Source organism: Euprymna scolopes, chromosome 22 (genome assembly GCF_053919585.1).
Source record: "Euprymna scolopes isolate OS-2025 chromosome 22, ASM5391958v1, whole genome shotgun sequence".
NCBI lineage: Eukaryota > Metazoa > Mollusca > Cephalopoda > Sepiida > Sepiolidae > Euprymna > Euprymna scolopes.
In genome coordinates, this window is record NC_136503.1 from 105,592,204 (window position 1) to 105,612,033 (window position 19,830).

At 30.4% G+C, this 19,830-nt stretch overlaps 1 protein-coding gene across 2 annotated transcripts in view; it reads left to right on the forward strand.

Moving 5' to 3' along the window:
* Nucleotides 1-19,830, forward strand: part of LOC145243621 (ectopic P granules protein 5 homolog) — a 230,294-nt gene that overhangs the window by 80,407 nt on the left and 130,057 nt on the right. The window contains exons 8-11 of one of the 2 annotated variants that reach the window (XM_080106641.1): nucleotides 470-569; nucleotides 1,295-1,415; nucleotides 10,264-10,290; nucleotides 16,207-16,363. In XM_080106641.1, coding sequence (XP_079962767.1) covers nucleotides 470-569; nucleotides 1,295-1,415; nucleotides 10,264-10,290; nucleotides 16,207-16,363 — 405 coding nt within the window. The remainder of the gene's footprint in view (nucleotides 1-469; nucleotides 570-1,294; nucleotides 1,416-10,263; nucleotides 10,291-16,206; nucleotides 16,364-19,830) is intronic. The other variant, XM_080106642.1, reaches the window with a different exon arrangement.

The following is a 19,830-nucleotide window of genomic DNA, read 5'->3' on the forward strand; positions in this document are numbered from 1 at the left end:
TCTCTGATCTATTTTGGCTGAATAAAAAACTAGGAGGCATTACTTTGGTAAGCTTTTGTAATTCTTAAAAAACTTCTTTTTTTTTTTTAATTGCATTTTTACCCCAAAAATGCACAGTGCAACTTTGATGTAGGAGGTTTCTATCTGGGACATCATTTGTGAGGGTACTATGTGGGGAGCTGAGCAGCAAGAAGTCTGTTTACACTAAATGTGAACTTCTGCATGTCAGTACAGTCGGGAAAACAGGAATCTGGAAAGGAATTCCAAAGTCTAGCAGTCCAAGGGAAAAAACTATTAAAGTAGAAGGCTTTTTTACATCCGTAAAATTGCATTATTTTTATTAATCAAATCGTGTGTGTTGAACCGTTTATTAAATAGTATGTCTTTTAAATTGTCTTTGTTATCATGGTATATTCTATTTTTTTATCATCTTTTTTTCTTAAAAATGAAATAACTCTTGTTATTCCAGGGGCCGAGAAACCTTTTTACAATATCTAAACATCACTCTAAAGGAACGCACGGAGAGCACCGACAATGCTTGGATTATGGTCGACTCTGATGGTGAAGAGGTAAGTGAAAATAGTGATTGGATATTTTTTTTTTTTTTTTTTTTCCAGAATTTCCCCTATATTTAAAAAAAAAAAAAAATTCTGCATCATGTACGGAACGAAAATTTAAATAAGAAAATCAAATTTAATGAGTAACCGAAGAGCCACTGTCGTGTCCGCCATTTTGAAAACTATCTAAAAAAACAAAGGGAGATAAATCAAATAATTTAACTTGTAAGATTTATGCTATAATGACGGTAATTCTCATTAATCGTTTAAAAATGATTTTCTTTATAAAAATAAGATTACTTGATCAATTTACATGATTTTTTGGAATATGAAATTTTTGTTTTGTCACATATACATACATCGTACATTTTTAAAATTTAAGTTCTGTGATATAGGGAAATTTTAGACAAGAACCTTATCACCAGTTTTCTGAAATTTAAAGATGAGAATTGGTTATTTGTATTCTTTGGATTCTTCAGACTATTATTCTCATCTTGAGTGTCATTTTCAAAACATTTTGGTCAATGTAACCTTCGACCTTCTTCAGCTGTATCTTGTCAGACTTAGAGAAGTTCAGAGGTTATCTCAACCAAAACATTTCGAAAATAATACTCAAGATGAGAACAGTAGTCTGAATAATACGGAAGATAAGTTCTTCCTGTGAATGTTTTACTACCTCCAAAATACTGATAAACAAGTGTATAATACTATATTTTTTTTCCATACTTACTTTTCAGAATGAAGACCCCAAGAATGCATGGCAATATTTGCGGGAAAACGATGTTGTCAACATTTTAGGTCAAGTTGCATTGAACGAATTGTTTCAGCAAGTTTTGATGATGACGCCGAATCAAGATGGTAAGTCGTTGATTTAAGAATTAATGGAATTACAGTTATATCTCATAGGATTAGTGAATCTCTCGACAGAGGAAACCTTTCTAGGGCAATTGCACTTGACATATCAAAGGCCTTTGATAGGGTATGGTATAAAGGTTTACTTCACAAGATCTCCAGCTATGGTATAGCTGGAAATGTCTTCTCAGTTATTAAATCATTTCTCTCTGATAGGTTCATAGGAGTAGTAGTTGATGGGAAAAAATCAGAAGCTCACAGTATTAATGCTGGAGTCCCTCAGGGGTCCATCCTGGATCCAACACTTTTCCTGATCTACATTAATGATCTTCCAAATCACATCCTTACATCATTCGTAGACGTTTTTGCTGATGACACTACTATCTATGGTAGCACATCTAAGACAGTAAATGACAAGTTCTCTCCGATTCTCTCTCCTCTGATCTTGATCACGTGGTACAATGGGGAAAGGAGTGGCTGATTACTTTTAATGCATCTAAAACCAAGCTTTTATCTTTACATCATCAACATTCTGATCCCCATCTGACATCAATTAAAATGAATGGCTCTCGTCTTGGGGAGGCCTCAAGTTTTGACAAGCTTCTGGGCTTGACCTTTACTCCTGATCTTAAATGAAACACGTACATCAAATCTGTTGCCAAGGCCGCTAGAAAAATGGTGGGATCTTTCTATCGATCCGGTAGATATCTCACTGCTGATGCAATTCTCTATCTATATAAGAGCCAGGTACTTCCAAGGATAGAATACTGTTGCCACATCTGGGCAGGAACTGCCAGAAAGGACTTGTTCTGCCTTGATAGAGTTCAAACTAGACTTTGTAGCCTTGTAGATGTCCTTTTCTCTTCCCTGCAACCTCTATCTCACAGAAGAGATGTTGCGAGTTTGTCTCTGCTTTCTCGTTATTTTCATGGAAAGTGTTCGACTGAGCTTCAATCTATGGTACCCCCTCACCAAACTTTCACAAGAAACACTTGTCTAGCTGAAAACACTATCAATAATTCCCCCCACTCTTTATCTGTGCCTAAACCTAAACGTAGATTCCATGAACAAAGCTTCTTTCTTAGAACTGCATGCCTGTGGAATTGTCTTCTGTTTTCCTGCTTTCGAGCTGTCTACAATATGGTTGTCTTCAAGTCCAACATGAACAAGTTTCTGATGAGCTGTTCCACTTAAGTTAACAAATTTACCGAACTTCTCGATTACTATATTGTCCTTTTGACTATTGTACACTCTTTAACCCTTATACTTGAGTGGCCTCTCAGCCTTGATAAGTGGTGACGCCTATGTAAAAAAAAAAAAAATTCTGGTTCTTCTATAATTAACATCAGACTTGGAAAGATAGATTTACAAATGTAAAGCTATATGGTAAATAATGTGTGAGAGAGAGAGACAATCTCTAGACACAGTTATTACTATGCAACTATACTTATCTATTATATTAATATGGTTTTCGCTATGACTGTTATCATCGTGACCACCCCCTTTAAAAGGAAGTGGAATGTTCCCAAATATGTCTAATAAATAGTGTTACGTTGTCGTGTCATAAAATGAGCGTTTGTCGTATATTGGTTGAAATTGGAATGGAGGTGATATATTAAAACGTGTCTATTTATAAAAGATTGGTACGTTGTGTGTGTGATCGCTTAGTGGTCTTTCTATTACATATCGTCATATGCTGTTAAGTGTTAACATGTGTGACATGCATTTTCACATACCTCTGCTTCTTCGTTGGTCCATCTGGAAATTCTCGTCTGGGAGGGAGACTTGATACCTGTTTTTGGGGACGAAGATTTATTTCACACCAAGACAAGAAATCGGTTCTATAGTTTATTTCACTTTCCCAGATGTCTTGTAGAAGGTGGAAAGTGAATTTGGCCTGTGGTTTCTTCTTCTAGGTCTTATTTCTACCATGTCAGTGTTCGTTCCCCACCCCCAGTGAAGGGGAGGAGACAACGGCAAAGCCGTCCGTTCAGTTCTAAGTCCAAATCAAATCTCATCGATTCAGCTAACCTGATCACATGACTCACACGCAATCCAATCAGCTGATCTTAACTTCCTGTCAACGTGTCTACACTGTAATTGACACATCTCTCTCTCTCTCTATCCATTCTCTAACAATAGGGCTATTCATCAGAATATTCTTATTATTGTTTTGACTTTCGAGTATATATCCGACACAGTTAATCAACCGAAAATCACATCACTCTATATAAAAGCATATAAGATATCAACGGATACACACTCGAGAGTCCAAACAATGAAAAGAATATGTTGTTGTCCTAGCCCTACTAATAAAAAAAAAAAATTTGGTATCGCTTTTAAGATAAAGCTAATAAAGATGAGTTGTTTTTATACTACTAAATATAATGTAACAAAGTTTTAACATTACAAAAATGCCCAAGAAAGGTCCCTTCTTATTTAAGTATAAAATGTCCTGGAAATGTCCCTTTGTTTGATTGATTGTAAAATGCCCTGGAAATGTCCCTTCTGGTTGACTAATTGTAAAATACTGTAGAAAGGTCCGTTCTGGTTGATTAGTTGTAAAATGCCCTGGAAAGATTCCTTCTGAGTGATTAATTATAAAATGCCCTGGAAGTGTCCCTTCTGGTTGATTGATTGTAAAGTGCCCTAGAAAGGTCCCTTCTGATTGATTAGGTGTAAAATGCCCTAGGAAGGTCCCTTATGGTTGATTAGTTGTAAAATGCCCTAAAAAGGTCTCTTCTAGTTCAATAATTAACATCAGACTTGGAAAGATAGATCTATAAATGAAGAGCTAGATGGTAAATAATGTGTAAGAGAGAGACAGACAGCCTCTATACACGCTGCTACTATAATTAACATTAGTCTTAAAAGGATAGATTAACAAAGAGCTATATGATAAACAGTTTATCTCCCTATGACTAAAAGAGTCAACAATTGCAGAGACTGAAGTCCACATAGCTGTTAACAAAACACTTCCTCACATTGGATAATTTTCATGGAAGCACATATTCTCAAACCCTGATTCAGTATATTTATCTTATACCGTTTGTATATGATTATTTCTGACTTGCCTTAATAACATTTGTACAGTTAATATGCATGGTTGTTGTTCTCTTTCTTCAAAAGCTGTCGCTCCCAGTCAACTTTCTGCACTTAGAGTACGACTCCTATTTTTTCTCATGCAAGAACTGAATATACTTTCGGGGATAGAAATCCACACAATACTGGAGATTATTGTTGTTATTGTTGTTGCATTTACAGGAATCTGTGGTCAAAGGCTGGACGATACAGCAAACTACTACAGTTGCAATACAGGTACTTATGGTCACTCACTGGTCAGTTGGTTAATGTAGCAACATTTGTATGTAACCTCTGGTCAATTCACTGGTTGATATAGTTTTTCTGTTTTTTTTTCCTCTCTTCATGTTTCAATATTTCTTGAATGGTCACTCTGTGGTCAGTACTGTAGGTCATTATTGTAGTTGCATTTCACATATCTATGGTCACCCACTGTTGGTTATTTAATGCAGATATGTTTCTTCTTCTCCAGAATTCACCCTATATTGAAAAAAACAAAAATTAGGAATAATATGTACGATGTACAAACCTGTGACTAATCGAAAATAGCATCTTCCAAAAAAATCACATAAATTGATTAAGTAGTTTTATTTCTAAATATAAAAATGAAATTTTATGAGTAACAAAAGAACGACTTTCTTGTCCGCCATTTTGAAAACAATATACAAAAAAAAAGAAGGAAGGGAGATAACTCAACATAATTCAATAATTCAAATTTGCTAGATTTATGTTGTGTTGTAATGCCTATGAATTCCTATTAATCTCTATTGATTATTAGATATTATATTATACCCAATCTACAGTAGAAAGTTAAAAAAAAAAAAATAATTGGGGTGCCATCAGCTAGAATCAAAATCAAAACATGTGTATCTCTCCAGAATTATTCATTACCATCTGATGTAGATCCATATGCATATAAAAAAAACATTTAAAAATATATAAATGTATATTTGTGCATGCATAGAAGTAACATGTTTAGTCGACTTACACCTGCCAAATTTCAATTTTTTATCAATTTTGACCCCTTAACAGCTATGGCTAAAAACCTAATCAAATTTGTTCCACAGATCCAAATCCCCTAGATATCAAGTTTCAATTTTGTAGATTAATTGACAGAGTAGTTTGGTAGAGACCATTCCACACACACACAGACTGACACGGTCACTTTTATATTGATTGATAGATTGAGTAAAGAGGATAATTCTCTCTTCTAAACTACAACCCCCTCCCCTCCAAAAATAATACAAAAAAAATAAATAAAACAGAGTATTTGAAATCTAATTGGTAATCCCTAACTTTAGAAACAATCCTCTTCGTTATTGTAGCAAAATTCGAAATCCGAAATATTGTAATTTGACTGTGTTGCTGATGAGCAAAAGTATCTTGACTTGTCATCAATGATTGATACCAATCGATAGATGATCAACAATTTAGTGAAACTGCAGTACAATCAAATTACCAAACGAAATTATTGAAATCAAAATAACAAAATGAAATTATTGAAATCAAAATAACAAATAAAATTATTGAAATCAAAATAACAAATAAATTATTGAAATCAAAATAACAAATGAAATTATTGAAATCAAAATAACAAATAAAATTATTGAAATCAAAATAACAAATAAAATTATTGAAATCAAAATAACAAATAAAATTATTGAAATCAAAATAACCAATGAAATTATTGAAATCAAAATAACAAATGAAATTATTGAAATCAAAATAACAAATGAAATTATTGAAATCAAAATGACAAATGAAATTATTGAAATCTAAATGACAAATGAAATTATTGAAATCAAAATAACAAATAAAAGTATTGAAAACAAAATAACACATGAAATCATTGAAATCAAAATAACAAATGAAATTATTGAAATCAAAATAACACATGAAATTATTGAAATCAAAATAACAAATGAAATCATTGAAATCTAAATAACAAATAAAATTATTGAAATCAAAATAACAAATGAAATTATTGAAATCAAAATAACAAATGAAATTATTGAAAACAAAATAACAAATGAAATTATTGAAATCAAAATAACAAATGAAATTATTGAAATCAAAATAACAAATGAAATTATTGAAATCAAAATAACAAATGAAATTATTGAAATCAAAATAACAAATGAAATTATTGAAATCAAAATAACAAATGAAATTATTGAAATCAAAATAACAAATGAAATTATTGAAATCAAAATAACAAATGAAATTATTGAAATCAAAATAACAAATGAAATTATTGAAATCAAAATAACAAATGAAATTATTGAAATCAAAATAACAAATGAAATTATTGAAATCAAAATAACAAATGAAATTATTGAAATCAAAATAACACATGAAATTATTGAAATCAAAATAACAAATGAAATCATTGAAATCTAAATAACAAATAAAATCATTGAAATCAAAATAACAAATGAAATTATTGAAATCAAAATAACAAATGAAATTATTGAAATCAAAATAACAAATGAAATTATTGAAATCAAAATAACAAATGAAATTATTGAAATCAAAATAACAAATGAAATTATTGAAATCAAAATAACAAATGAAATTATTGAAATCAAAATAACAAATGAAATTATTGAAATCAAAATAACACATGAAATTATTGAAATCAAAATAACAAATGAAATCATTGAAATCTAAATAACAAATAAAATCATTGAAATCAAAATAACAAATGAAATTATTGAAATCAAAATAACAAATGAAATTATTGAAATCAAAATAACAAATGAAATTATTGAAATCAAAATAACAAATGAAATTATTGAAATCAAAATAACAAATGAAATTATTGAAATCAAAATAACAAATGAAATTATTGAAATCAAAATAACAAATGAAATTATTGAAATCAAAATAACAAATGAAATTATTGAAATCAAAATAACAAATGAAATTATTGAAATCAAAATAACAAATGAAATTATTGAAATCAAAATAACAAATGAAATTATTGAAATCAAAATAACAAATGAAATTATTGAAAACAAAATAACAAATGAAATTATTGAAATCAAAATAACAAATGAAATTATTGAAATCAAAATAACAAATGAAATTATTGAAATCAAAATAACAAATGAAATTATTGAAATCAAAATAACAAATGAAATTATTGAAATCAAAATAACAAATGAAATTATTGAAATCTAAATAACAAATGAAATTATTGAAATCAAAATAACAAATGAAATTATTGAAATCAAAATAACAAATGAAATTATTGAAATCAAAATAACAAATGAAATTATTGAAATCAAAATAACAAATGAAATTATTGAAAACAAAATAACAAATGAAATTATTGAAATCTAAATGACAAATGAAATTATTGAAATCAAAATAACAAATAAAAGTATTGAAAACAAAATAACACATGAAATCATTGAAATCAAAATAACAAATGAAATTATTGAAATCAAAATAACAAATGCAATTATTGAAAACAAAATAACAAATGCAATTATTGAAAACAAAATAACAAATGAAATTATTGAAATCTAAATGACAAATGAAATTATTGAAATCAAAATAACAAATAAAAGTATTGAAAACAAAATAACACATGAAATCATTGAAATCAAAATAACAAATGAAATTATTGAAATCAAAATAACAAATGCAATTATTGAAAACAAAATAACAAATGCAATTATTGAAAACAAAATAACAAATGAAATTATTGAAATCTAAATAACAAATGAAATTAGTGAAATCAAAATAACAAATGCAATTATTGAAATCAAAATAACAAATGAAATTATTGAAAACAAAATAAATAAAATTAATGAAATACAAAATATCAAATGCAATTATTGAAAACAAAATAACAAATGCAATTATTGAAAACAAAATAACAAATGAAATTATTGAAAACAAAATAAATAAAATTAATGAAATCAAAATAACAAATGCAATTATTGAAAACAAAATAACAAATAAAATTAATGAAATCAAAATATCAAATGCAATTATTGAAAACAAAATAAATAAAATTAATGAAATCAAAATAACAAATGAAATTATTGAAAACAAAATAACAAATGAAATTAGTGAAATCAAAATAACAAATGAAATTATTGAAAACAAAATAACAAATAAAATTATTGAAATCAAAATAACAAATAAAATTATTGAAATCAAAATAACAAATGAAATTATTGAAATCAAAATAACAAATAAAATTATTGAAATCAAAATAACAAATGAAATTATTGAAATCAAAATAACAAATGAAATTATTGAAAACAAAATAACAAATAAAATTATTGAAATCAAAATAACAAATAAAATTATTGAAATCAAAATAACAAATGAAATTATTGAAATCAAAATAACAAATAAAATTATTGAAATCAAAATAACAAATGAAATTATTGAAATCAAAATAACAAATAAAATTATTGAAATCAAAATAAATAAAATTATTGAAAACAGAATAACAAATAAAATTATTGAAATCAAAATAAATAAAATTATTGAAAACAAAATAACAAATGAAATTATTGAAATCAAAATAACAAATGAAATTATTGAAATCAAAATAACAAATGAAATTATTGAAATCAAAATAACAAATAAAATTATTGAAATCAAAATAAATAAAATCATTGAAAACAGAATAACAAATAAAATTATTGAAATCAAAATAACAAAATTTCAAACATCATAAAAAAAACATATACAATACATAATATTCCCAAAATAGTTTTAAAATATTTTTTCAATAATTCTTTTAAGAAAAAAAAAAGAGCATCGTCGGAAGTATTTCTAATAATTCTAAAGAAAAAGGTAAAACTAATTTCAATAATTCTTGATTAAAATAAGACCGAAAACTTTTCAATGATTATTAAATAAAAGAAAAAGAAAGACTAGAAAAACATAATAAAAAAATAGTACATGCACAGAGGTTTGAGAGAAAAAAACTGAAGGAACTGATTTGCCTTGTCACCGCTTTCAGTAGCAGCCACGTCGAAAGTTAGGAAGTACATTAACTGACTATAATCTTTATTAATCCTTATCCTAGAGTAGTTTCTGGGCCTTGATAGGTAGTGACCCCCCACAGGGCTCTACAGAATTTATCTTTAGTTTACCTTTGACAACTAAATATTTTCGTTTACTAACCAAATAGAAAAGTTCCTAACCAAACCACATGATTTTTAGAATATGACATCTTCGTTCTGTAACGAGTATGTACATCATAAAGATTTTTCTGTATATTTTTAAATAAGTGTAATTCTAAATATACAACAAATTTTATGTTGATACTTGAACGTATAAACGTTCTGATTTCTTCAGATGTTTTTTAAACAGCCTTTGTTAGAAAAAAAAAAAAAGAAAAAGAAAAGTATATTGTTCTATTAAACTTTTATTGTTTAAACAATTTGACTTTGTTCGTTTTATAAAAAAAAAAAAAAAAAGTTGAAAAAATATTTTTCACTCAGTAGTGAGCTTTGGAAGATTTTCAGTGACAGAAATGCAATCGCCAAAAGATAAGCGTTTCATTATGTCTAGTCGCCACTTTGAAAAATCACTCGCAAATGCAGAGCCCTGCCCCATCACCCAAGTAAAAAAAACAAAAAAAAACTAAGTATATCAATTAGTTTTTATTTGGAATGTGACTTTCAACTGTGTTCCATACTGTATAAGCACTAATTGTTATTTTATTGTTAAATCAATAATGATACAGCAACTCGTCATGGTGCAATGCAAATTAAAATGAATTATCACATTTGTATTTAAGCACCAACTCTATACGATGCCAGGATCGGTAAGGTTGGGCATTTTCTTATTATAGCCTGCTGACTCTATCTTCACTTCCACTCCTCTGCTTTGCTTTTTTCTTCTGCTAACTAACATTGCTTGAATTAAAACAACTAAATTTCTGGTACTAACACGGTTACAAAATTCAGAGTCAGAGGTATTAGAAGAGTTCTGAGACTTGTAAGAATGCTAGGAATTCATCAGAGTTGCATTTTTTTTTTTCACTGATTTTTATTGGATATTGGAAGATATCGGAATTCTAGGAGATGGAGTGAGAATTTCTTAAATCTTGGGAATCAGAGTCAAGCCTTCCAACTCATTAATGCTAAAAGAAAGTATGTGATGAATGCATTTCAGAATCTTTTCACGTTTTTACCAAAACATTTTCGGAAAGTGGTTGATGTTCAATTTGTATATTTGTTTATAAAAGATCAAGAAAAAATGGATTGTTAAAAGTCATATACAGAATCCCTGCATTCAACCTAACTAACCAGTAGGGCTGAGCCTAATGTTTATCCTAGATAGTCAATAGGGCTGAGCCTAATGTTTATCCTAGATAGTCAATAGGGCTGGACCCAATGTTTACCCTAGCTAGGCCTAATGTTTAGTCTAGCTAGCCAGTAGGGCCTGGCCCAATGTTTAGTCTAGCTAGCCAGTAGGGCCTGGCCCAATGTTTAGTCTAGCTAGCCAGTAGAGCCTGGTCCAATGTTGAACCTAGCTACCCAGTAAGGTCAGGCCCGATGTTTAGCCAGCCAGCAGGATTGCTTTTAATGCTTAGCCTATGTAGTCACAGAGGCCAGGTCTGATTCTTCACAATAGATTTAGATCTGATAAGCTAATATTTTCGGGTTTGATGCTTAGCCTACCAATCTAGTAGAGGTAGTCATTAGGATTAGGCCTGTAATTCACCTATCCAGCCAATATGTTCAGACCAAGTGTTTAACCTGCCTAGCAAGCATAGTTGGATTCAAAGCTTATTTTACTACTTAATATTTGTAGATATTACTAAGATTTTTTTAAAATATTTGATGAAAGAAATATTGGAAATTATAAAAAGTAATCAACCCTTGAATAAGGAAAAAGTTAGAGAAGAGATACATTTAAAATTGTTCAAGAAAAAATAAAATGTGTGGTGACATTCATTATAGATATGTTTTCATGTTCGTTTTTAGACATAAATTAGTGAATGCTGTACAACTTCTTGTTATGTTTTCTTTTTTTTTTTTTTTTTTTTTTTTTAAACAATATATGACAGTTTTTCACCTGATATATTTTTGTGGAAAAAAATATTTTTTGCATGACCTTCTTTTTATAATATTAGATGTTTTTATATTTATCACAGAATTGCATTTGAAATGATTTGATTTAGAAATATATTATTTATTGGAAATTGTTATCCATGTTTTTATTTTTTATTTTTTCTATTTTAAAAATTTTTATGGACTAATGATTGTATTTAAACATTACCATATTGTGAAGTAGCCATTCTGAAATTTTTTAGACGATTATTTGTGTTATTTGGATTCTTTGGACTACTGTTCTCATTTTGATTGTTATTTGCACAACGTGTCAGTTATGGTGCAGTGGATATAGTATTTTATTTTTTTACACAGGAATCGCCACTTATCAAGGCCTGGAGGCCACTCGAGGATAAGGGTTAATGGGTATACATTAGTCAATGTGATTATAGCGTAGTAAACATAAGTAGTGGGAATTTTGTAAATTGGATTACTTAATGGGTTGGTTCATCAAGAACTTGTTTACATTGGACTTGAAGACAATGAGATTGTAGTAAACTGGTGACCTAATAATACAATTGCGAATTATTAAGGACTTCTACCTAGTCATGAAACAAAAGCATGCTACCATCATGGATTAAATAATTTCATTTGAAATTCTGTGCTGATTCCTGAGTTTGACAGAAGGATTCCTCCTGAGTTTGACAGAAGGATTCCTCCTGAGTTTGGCGGAAGAATTCCTCCTGAGTTTGGCGGAAGGATTCCTCCCGAGTTTGGCGGAAGGATTCCTCCCGAGTTTGGCGGAAGGATTCCCTCCAATTTTGGTGGAAGGAATCCCCCCGAGTTTGGCAAGATACACTTGAAGAAGGTCAGAAGTTACATTGACGAAAATATTATGCAAATAACACTCAAGATAAGAACAGTAGTCTGAAGAATCCAAATAAGTTGATTGTGAAATGGGTTTTAGAAAATATTTTTTTTGAAATTTTATTGAACTGGAAATGAAATCTTAATTCATAGTATGGATAATTTAATTTCTCTCTCTCTCTCTCTCTCTCTCTCTCTCTCTCTCTATATATATATATATATATATATATATATATATATATATATATATATTAATTTTATTTATACAAACATTAATGGCTACATATGTGCATACATGTTTCTGTAATCACCCACGTTGGGGGATTACGTCTTCAGGACAAGAATTACCGTCGAAAGTCTGCACATATGTAGCCATTAATGTTTGTATAAATAAAATTAATATACCTGCTCTGTTCACTCATTGAGCACTCTTTGGTAGACACATGTTGTTTCATTGGCTGTACTTCTAGGAAACTAAACTCTACTGGCTATATATATATATATATATATATAAACACGCACACCTGCAGTAAAAATTCCTATATAGGAAATGTATTCCCATGGATAAAAACAAATCAATGAGTTCCTCTTTCTAAAAGGGAAATATTTTTTTTTGATATGGTACTGTTTGAATCTCAATCTGATGACATATTTTGATTATATAAATTGTTTGTTTTTTCCAGATTCTGTTGCAGTTTTTTTTTTTTTTATACATTTTCAACTAACATGGCTTTTATAATTTTGGCTTAAAAACTAACTTTTTTTTGTTCCAAAGGAATTTAACATTTGTTCAATAAATTTGCTAAATGTAATTGAATGAGCTTTCTGCAATTTTACCTTACTCATATGTAAAAAGTTTTCATCTTGTAAAAAAATTAATTTCAAATTTTTAAACTTTTTTTTAACCTCATGCTGAATTATTTTGATCCAGAAAAAAAAAAATTGATCTTCAAAAATTGTATTCGGCCTTTTGCAAAGCCTTACATATGCACCAACTAAAGAAGAAACAAGTAGAAAAAGGATCTTATTTGTCTTAACATTTTTTAGCTTACATTATTGTAGCACCTCATTAATATTTATACTGAAACTGATATCTCACTTCAAATCCATTCTACATAGCATGATTAAATTAATACTAATCTATAACCCAACCTATGAGAAAACTAACCTTTCACCAAACCTGGTCAATCATATCATAATTATCGTTCAGCATAATCACATTAGCACACCATTTCTTGTTAGATCACCGGTTATGCAATGTTGAGCCTGGTTAGTACCAGACAAGTGACCATTTGGGAATACCAGGCTCTGTATGTAGGTGGACAGCAAAACATCTCCATAATAAATTAACATTGTCAAATTCATCTCCACCGACTGAAATATACATGTGACTGGAGACAGCTTGTTAATTATTTCCTAGAAACTTACTCCGCGAAGAACAAAGGCGGCTCAATCTTCTGCCTTTCACAAATAATTATATATATATATTTTTTTTTTCTTAGTTTTTTTTTTCAATCCTTTGAGATAAGATTTCAAAATTTAAGTATGAATTTTTTTTTTGCAGACTGTCATCCTCATCTTCAACAACTTTGACAAACAATCTATAATATAAATCTCACCTGTCTGTTTAAATATATGTATGTTTGTATGTCTGTTAAAACTTTTGACAGAGGCAATGAATTTTGATGAGATCGGTATCATTTTGAAGCTCGACCCTTCGAACGACAAATATCGAAGAATTGACTAAAAACATTAATTCCTTCACCCTCAACTGGGCACTTTTCTACAAGGAGGGGTCACTTTTTTCTCCGATATTTTCAAAAGTCATCCCCTCTTTTCGATTGACTAGCCTTAATTTAAACATTTGTCACTTCCGGTTTGGCGATGGACGCAACAGCAAAGATGTTACGTATATATATTTTTCACATTCTTTTCCTCCTTCGCGGTATGTGTTTGAGCTCACCTGCCTACTAAATTTTTTTTTTTCTCTCTCTCAACAAACACTTCCAAACAGCCGGGCAACGCCAGGCACCCAGGCTAGTATTTAAACTAAACCTCAAAAGCATATTATTGCTAAGTAAGTTTGTTACAGTAACAAAATTTTAGTATCAGTACAACACTAGTATAATATGAAGGTCATTCCAAAAGTTATGCAACATATTTTTTTTAACTAAAAAAGTGGAAGAACTACAAAGACAGGAATAGTACCATTAAAACAAGCAACTTTTTTGTGCTCTAGAATTTATTTTTCTGCATAGTCATCACCATTCTCAACGCACTTTTGCCCACTATTTTGGTGGTTGTGCATGGCCATTCGGAATGAATTTATCATTCTCATTTCTGTCGCCACTCTGAAATCGACGAACCCATCTCCTAACTGTGCTGACATGAACTGCATTAACTTTGTAAAACATTCAACAGGTGCCGGTGAATGTTAATAGTCAAGGGGCGTAACTCAAACTTTAATTCAACAAAGCACCTTCCTTCTATCACCATATTAAGAATGACTTCCAAAATTTACACAGGGATGATTGTATTTTAATTAAAAAAAAAATAATACTGGATATATTTGCATGAATTTTGGTGTACAGCTTTTTTTTTTTTTTTTTTTTTATTAACCTAACAAATATGTATGAGGTGCCTTTAAACTTGGAAAAAATGCCACAGAAACGTATGGAATAATTGAGAACCATCTTGCATGAATCGAGCATAAGTTTTTGAGTGGCATAAGAGATTCAAGGAAGGCAGGGAGTCTGTGAGGGATTATGAGAGGTGTGGGAGGAGTAAAGAAGTCAGAACATCAGATTTGATTGGCCAAATAAAGAATTTCATAGATTAGGATTATTGTGTGTCTATTGTGATGTCATTGTGGAAAATGCAGAGGATTTCTGTGAAGTTTGTACTAAGGATGCTCAGAGAAGATGAGATTATTTGACCAAGATGGGCATCAAGACAGTTCCTCACCCTCCCTATACTTCAGACCTTGCTCCCTGTGACTTTTGGTTATTCCCTAAGCTCAAGAGACTTGTTATGAGATAATTGAGGAAATGCAAGAGGCTGTGACAAGTGTCATTGACCCACTCCCACAAGAGGACATCCATGGGGGCCTTCCAAAAGTTGTGGGAATGGTACAACTGCATTGCAGCCGGAGGTGATTACTTTGAAGGGAGACTAGAGTTTCATGTGTGTACTATCAATAAAAGTGCCCATACGAAAAAAAAGTCTGGAAACTAATTTAAGGCACCTCGTACAAAATTAAATTTTTGTGCAATTATAAATGTACCCATTTTAAAAAAAAAAGTTTTTTTTTTTAAATATAATTTTCAAATCTTGGAAAAACAAAATATTGAAAACTGGAAAAAAAAAATGACAATTGCGACATAATTTTGGTCACAGACAAACCAAATCCCAATTGTGAAATTATATCTTTTTTTTTTTTTTTTTTTTTTACATACAGGGTGGGCCAAAATAAGGGTCCTATCTTTAAATTTGAATAACTTCCACAAAATAAAAGTTAAACTCACCAAACTTTATGTGTGTGTAGACTGACCCTTCCGAGATTATTTTGAAATAAACAAAACAAATTTTGGCCGAAAAACACTTCTTAAAACTTACATGAATTTATGAATTTTTAAAAATAGGACCCTTATTTTGGCCCACCCTGTATAATTTTCAAATCTTGGAAAAACAAAAATGGGATAAAAAATTGACAATTGTAACATAATTTTGGTCACAGACAAACCAAATCCCATTGGTATTACATCAATTCAGCATGTATATGATTTTATGTTTTGTTTAATTTTTATCTTTCTTTGAAGGTTCCTGGGTTTACGATGTCAACATGAGCTCTGAGTCTGTAATGATGAAAGTGTTTGCATTCTTTACTTGCTTCATTGATATTCTCAGCTGCGGCTTGAAGACATTCTCCCTTTCCAGGTATCGCCAACTGAATAAAAGAATTGGAAGAATGATCACGTGAGTAAAACCATTCGACTTTTGTTTCCTTTTGTTTCGTTTACATTTTGTATGCTTTCTATAGTTTAAGGGTTTATCGGTTAAATAATTACACATAAGCAAACACACATACATACATCTACTGTTTTATATATACATGTTTCATTGAACAGCAGGAATAATTCCTTTTTTTTTTACATGGTAGTCACCAGTTACCAAGGCCCGGAAGCCACTTGGGGATAAGGATTATTGCGTGTACAGTAATCAATGGGATAATATCGTGGTAATCGTTAGTAATGGAGATTTGATAAAGTGTCTAACTTAAGGGGGCGATTAATCAGGAATTTGTTTATGTTGGACTTGAAGACATCTAAGTTATAGTCAGGTGGGAAACAGGCAAACGGAAGAGAGTTCCACAAGCGTGCAATTCCTGTTTGTTTCTCTTGCGATCCGTTTTTCGATTTGGCAGGCAAATCTTTGAACGTTCTGTTGGGGTATAAAAAGAAATCTGCCATATTATTAATTATTGAAATTCTTGGCGGTGACTAATTTGTATATTTATTTATTTTATTTGCGGACTGTTATCCTCATGTTTATCGCTGTTGAGTGAAGGCCAGAGGAATAGTTGGTCAAAACTTCATGAAACAACAACTATAAAAATAAGGATAATAGTCCGCAAAGAAATAAATTTGGCATGGTCGCAAACGTTTTCGACTTTCATGAGTCGTCTTCAGGCGAGTGATGAATTAAAGATTGCATTTACTGAATTCATTTAAAACATTGATTAAAACGCGATTTTTAATTTATCAAAAAATTTTAAATTGCGTTTAGTGAATTTATCGAAAATATTAAAACGTAATTTTTAAGTCATCAAAAAATTTAAAATTGCGTTTAGTGAATTTATTGAAAACATCGATTAAAACGCAATTTGTAATTCATCACTTGCCTGAAGACGACTCATGGAAGTCGAAAATGTTTGATTTCTTTTTACGCTGAAACAAAACATTTGAACATTGGCCTGTCAAATGGAAAAAGCAGATTGCAAGAGAAACAAACAAGAATTATCCCTGCCGTACAACGAATCATGCATAAGAGAAAAAATGCTGCCTAAATATAGTAATTTCTATCTATAAATGCATTTCTGTTGGTATTAGTAAATACAGAGAGATGGAGAGAGAGAGTTTGTTCCTTTCATTTTTATTTTTTCCAGCGGTAACCTGCTTCTTATCATTTTCTTTGTTACTGTGAACTACTGGCTTAAAAAAAAAGACAGAAATGTTGATTTAAGGACGAAAATACCGAAATGGAGCTAAATACTGAAACAAAGTAAATAACAAAATAAAATGCTTTTCGTTTCTTTCTAAATTATGAATGAAACACTAAACTTCTAACTTTGGAGATACTTGTAGAGGATGGGGGTCATCTTTTATTGTGTAGTCGGCGATCCCAACCTCTATTGTTTAGTAGGAGATTGAAGAATAAAGTCACATAGTCTCCTGGCCATGGAATGAAGACAGATGGGCCCTATGTACTGTTCATAACTTTATGTGCATATATATATATATATATATATATATATATTAAAAAGTTTGAAACATGTCTAGGTAACTTACATCTAAAATTTCAAAAATTGGCAGAGGAGTTTGATAGAGTCTGCAAAGGTCAAATCTTTTGAACTTTGACTTCTTGGCCACCAAATTTTTGGCCAAAAACTGATTAAAAAGCTTGTCCTATGTCTAAATACAATCTATGTAAAATTTCAAATGTTTAGAGCAAAAATTAGCTGAGTAATTTGGTAGAAACTGCAGAGGTCAAATTTTTTTAACTTTTACCCTAATTTTGATTTCTTAACATTTTTTGTTTTGAGCTCAAATCACATTAAAAGGTTTGATCCATATCTAAGTAACCTACATCTAAAATTTAAAGTGTTTAGACCCAAAATTGGTAGAGGAGTTTGGTAGAGTTTTCAAAGGTCAAATCATTGAACTTTGACCCCTTGACAGCTAAATTTCTGGCCGAAAACCGATGAAAAAGATTTTCCCAAATCTCAATAACCCTTATGCCAAATCTTGAGTCTAGACTGAAAATTGACAGTAGTTTGGTAGGAATATAACTCTTGTATCCACAATGCCAAAAATTTTAAATTTAAAACTAAGACGTGTTAGTCTTAGTTTTAAATTTAAAACAGAGGCCAATCTACAATTGGGAAAATTACATTTAATCACGCTTGGTTGGTAAAATATAAGTGGGTCAAGCAATGTAAATATGATTTATAACAGACATATTATTTCGTAGGTAAAAAGGCATTTGTTTTGAGCAAAAATGGGTAAAAGTGCCTTGATCACCGAAGTTAAGCAACGATAAGCCTGGTTAGTACTAAAATGGGTGACCATTTGGGAATTCCAGGTGCTGTATGTCCTCTCCGCTTATCTCGGCATTGTTTCCATTCATCTAGCACTTCTCCTTGTCACTGGACTCCAGCAGGGCCAATTCAGGAGTGGTGTGGTTGGGGATTGCACAACCCTTGCCTCACAATTACTCGCACAGCTACCCTTACAGAGAGTATCCATTGTCTTTTGAGACTAAACAGAGGCATCGATCCATGAAATAAAGAGATAAATGAAAATGACCTTTTCTGTTGTCAATTAAGATTTTCGGCTTATTTTATGATTGTTTATGTATTAAATTTTGTTTTGAAAACTTAAATTTTATCGAGAGAAGGCCTTGAAAAACTTGAAAAAGATCTTGAAAATGAGCATTGAAAATCCATACAGACTCTGATATCTATATTAAGCAAAGTTGGTCTCTTTAGTGTTTCTTTGTAATAAATAGCTTTCTTATTCTTTTCATGTTTTTTTTTTTTTTAAATTAACATGCAGATTGAGAAACATCATTCCTACTGGTAGGCCCCTGTCCAGATAACTTAATAGCTGCGTGCATGCAAATATCCATGGGGGTTTATTTCACTCAATGGAAGTATCCATGCAAAGTTTTTGACTACAACATGTTTCTAGTTTTGTGCAGTTCTAGGAAGTCCACCCTCCCAGGCTTTACCTTCTCTCTTTGAGTAGGTGTTAGTTTATTGCTTATCACCTGAGATATTCTTTGCAGGCCAGAGTGCTTTGCCTTGGAGGTACTGGCCCTTAAATCCCACTTACCGACTCTTGTGTTATATTTTCCTGCTATGGTAGGGAAATAAATATCGTAAATGCGGTATTAACCAAGATCAGCATGCCACACTCAATCTAGAAGTATGAATCAAATAGTATCAATGTATAAATTTATTACTAGGCTCAACTATTTACACACAATAGCATCAATGATCAATCTATTAATAAGCTCAACTAGCAGAATCAAATAGTAATACTAGGCTCAATTATTTGAATCAAATAGTATCAATGCATTAATCTATTAATAGGCTCAACTATTTAAATCAAATAGTATCAATGATCAATCTATTAATAGACTCAACTAGTGGAATCAAATAG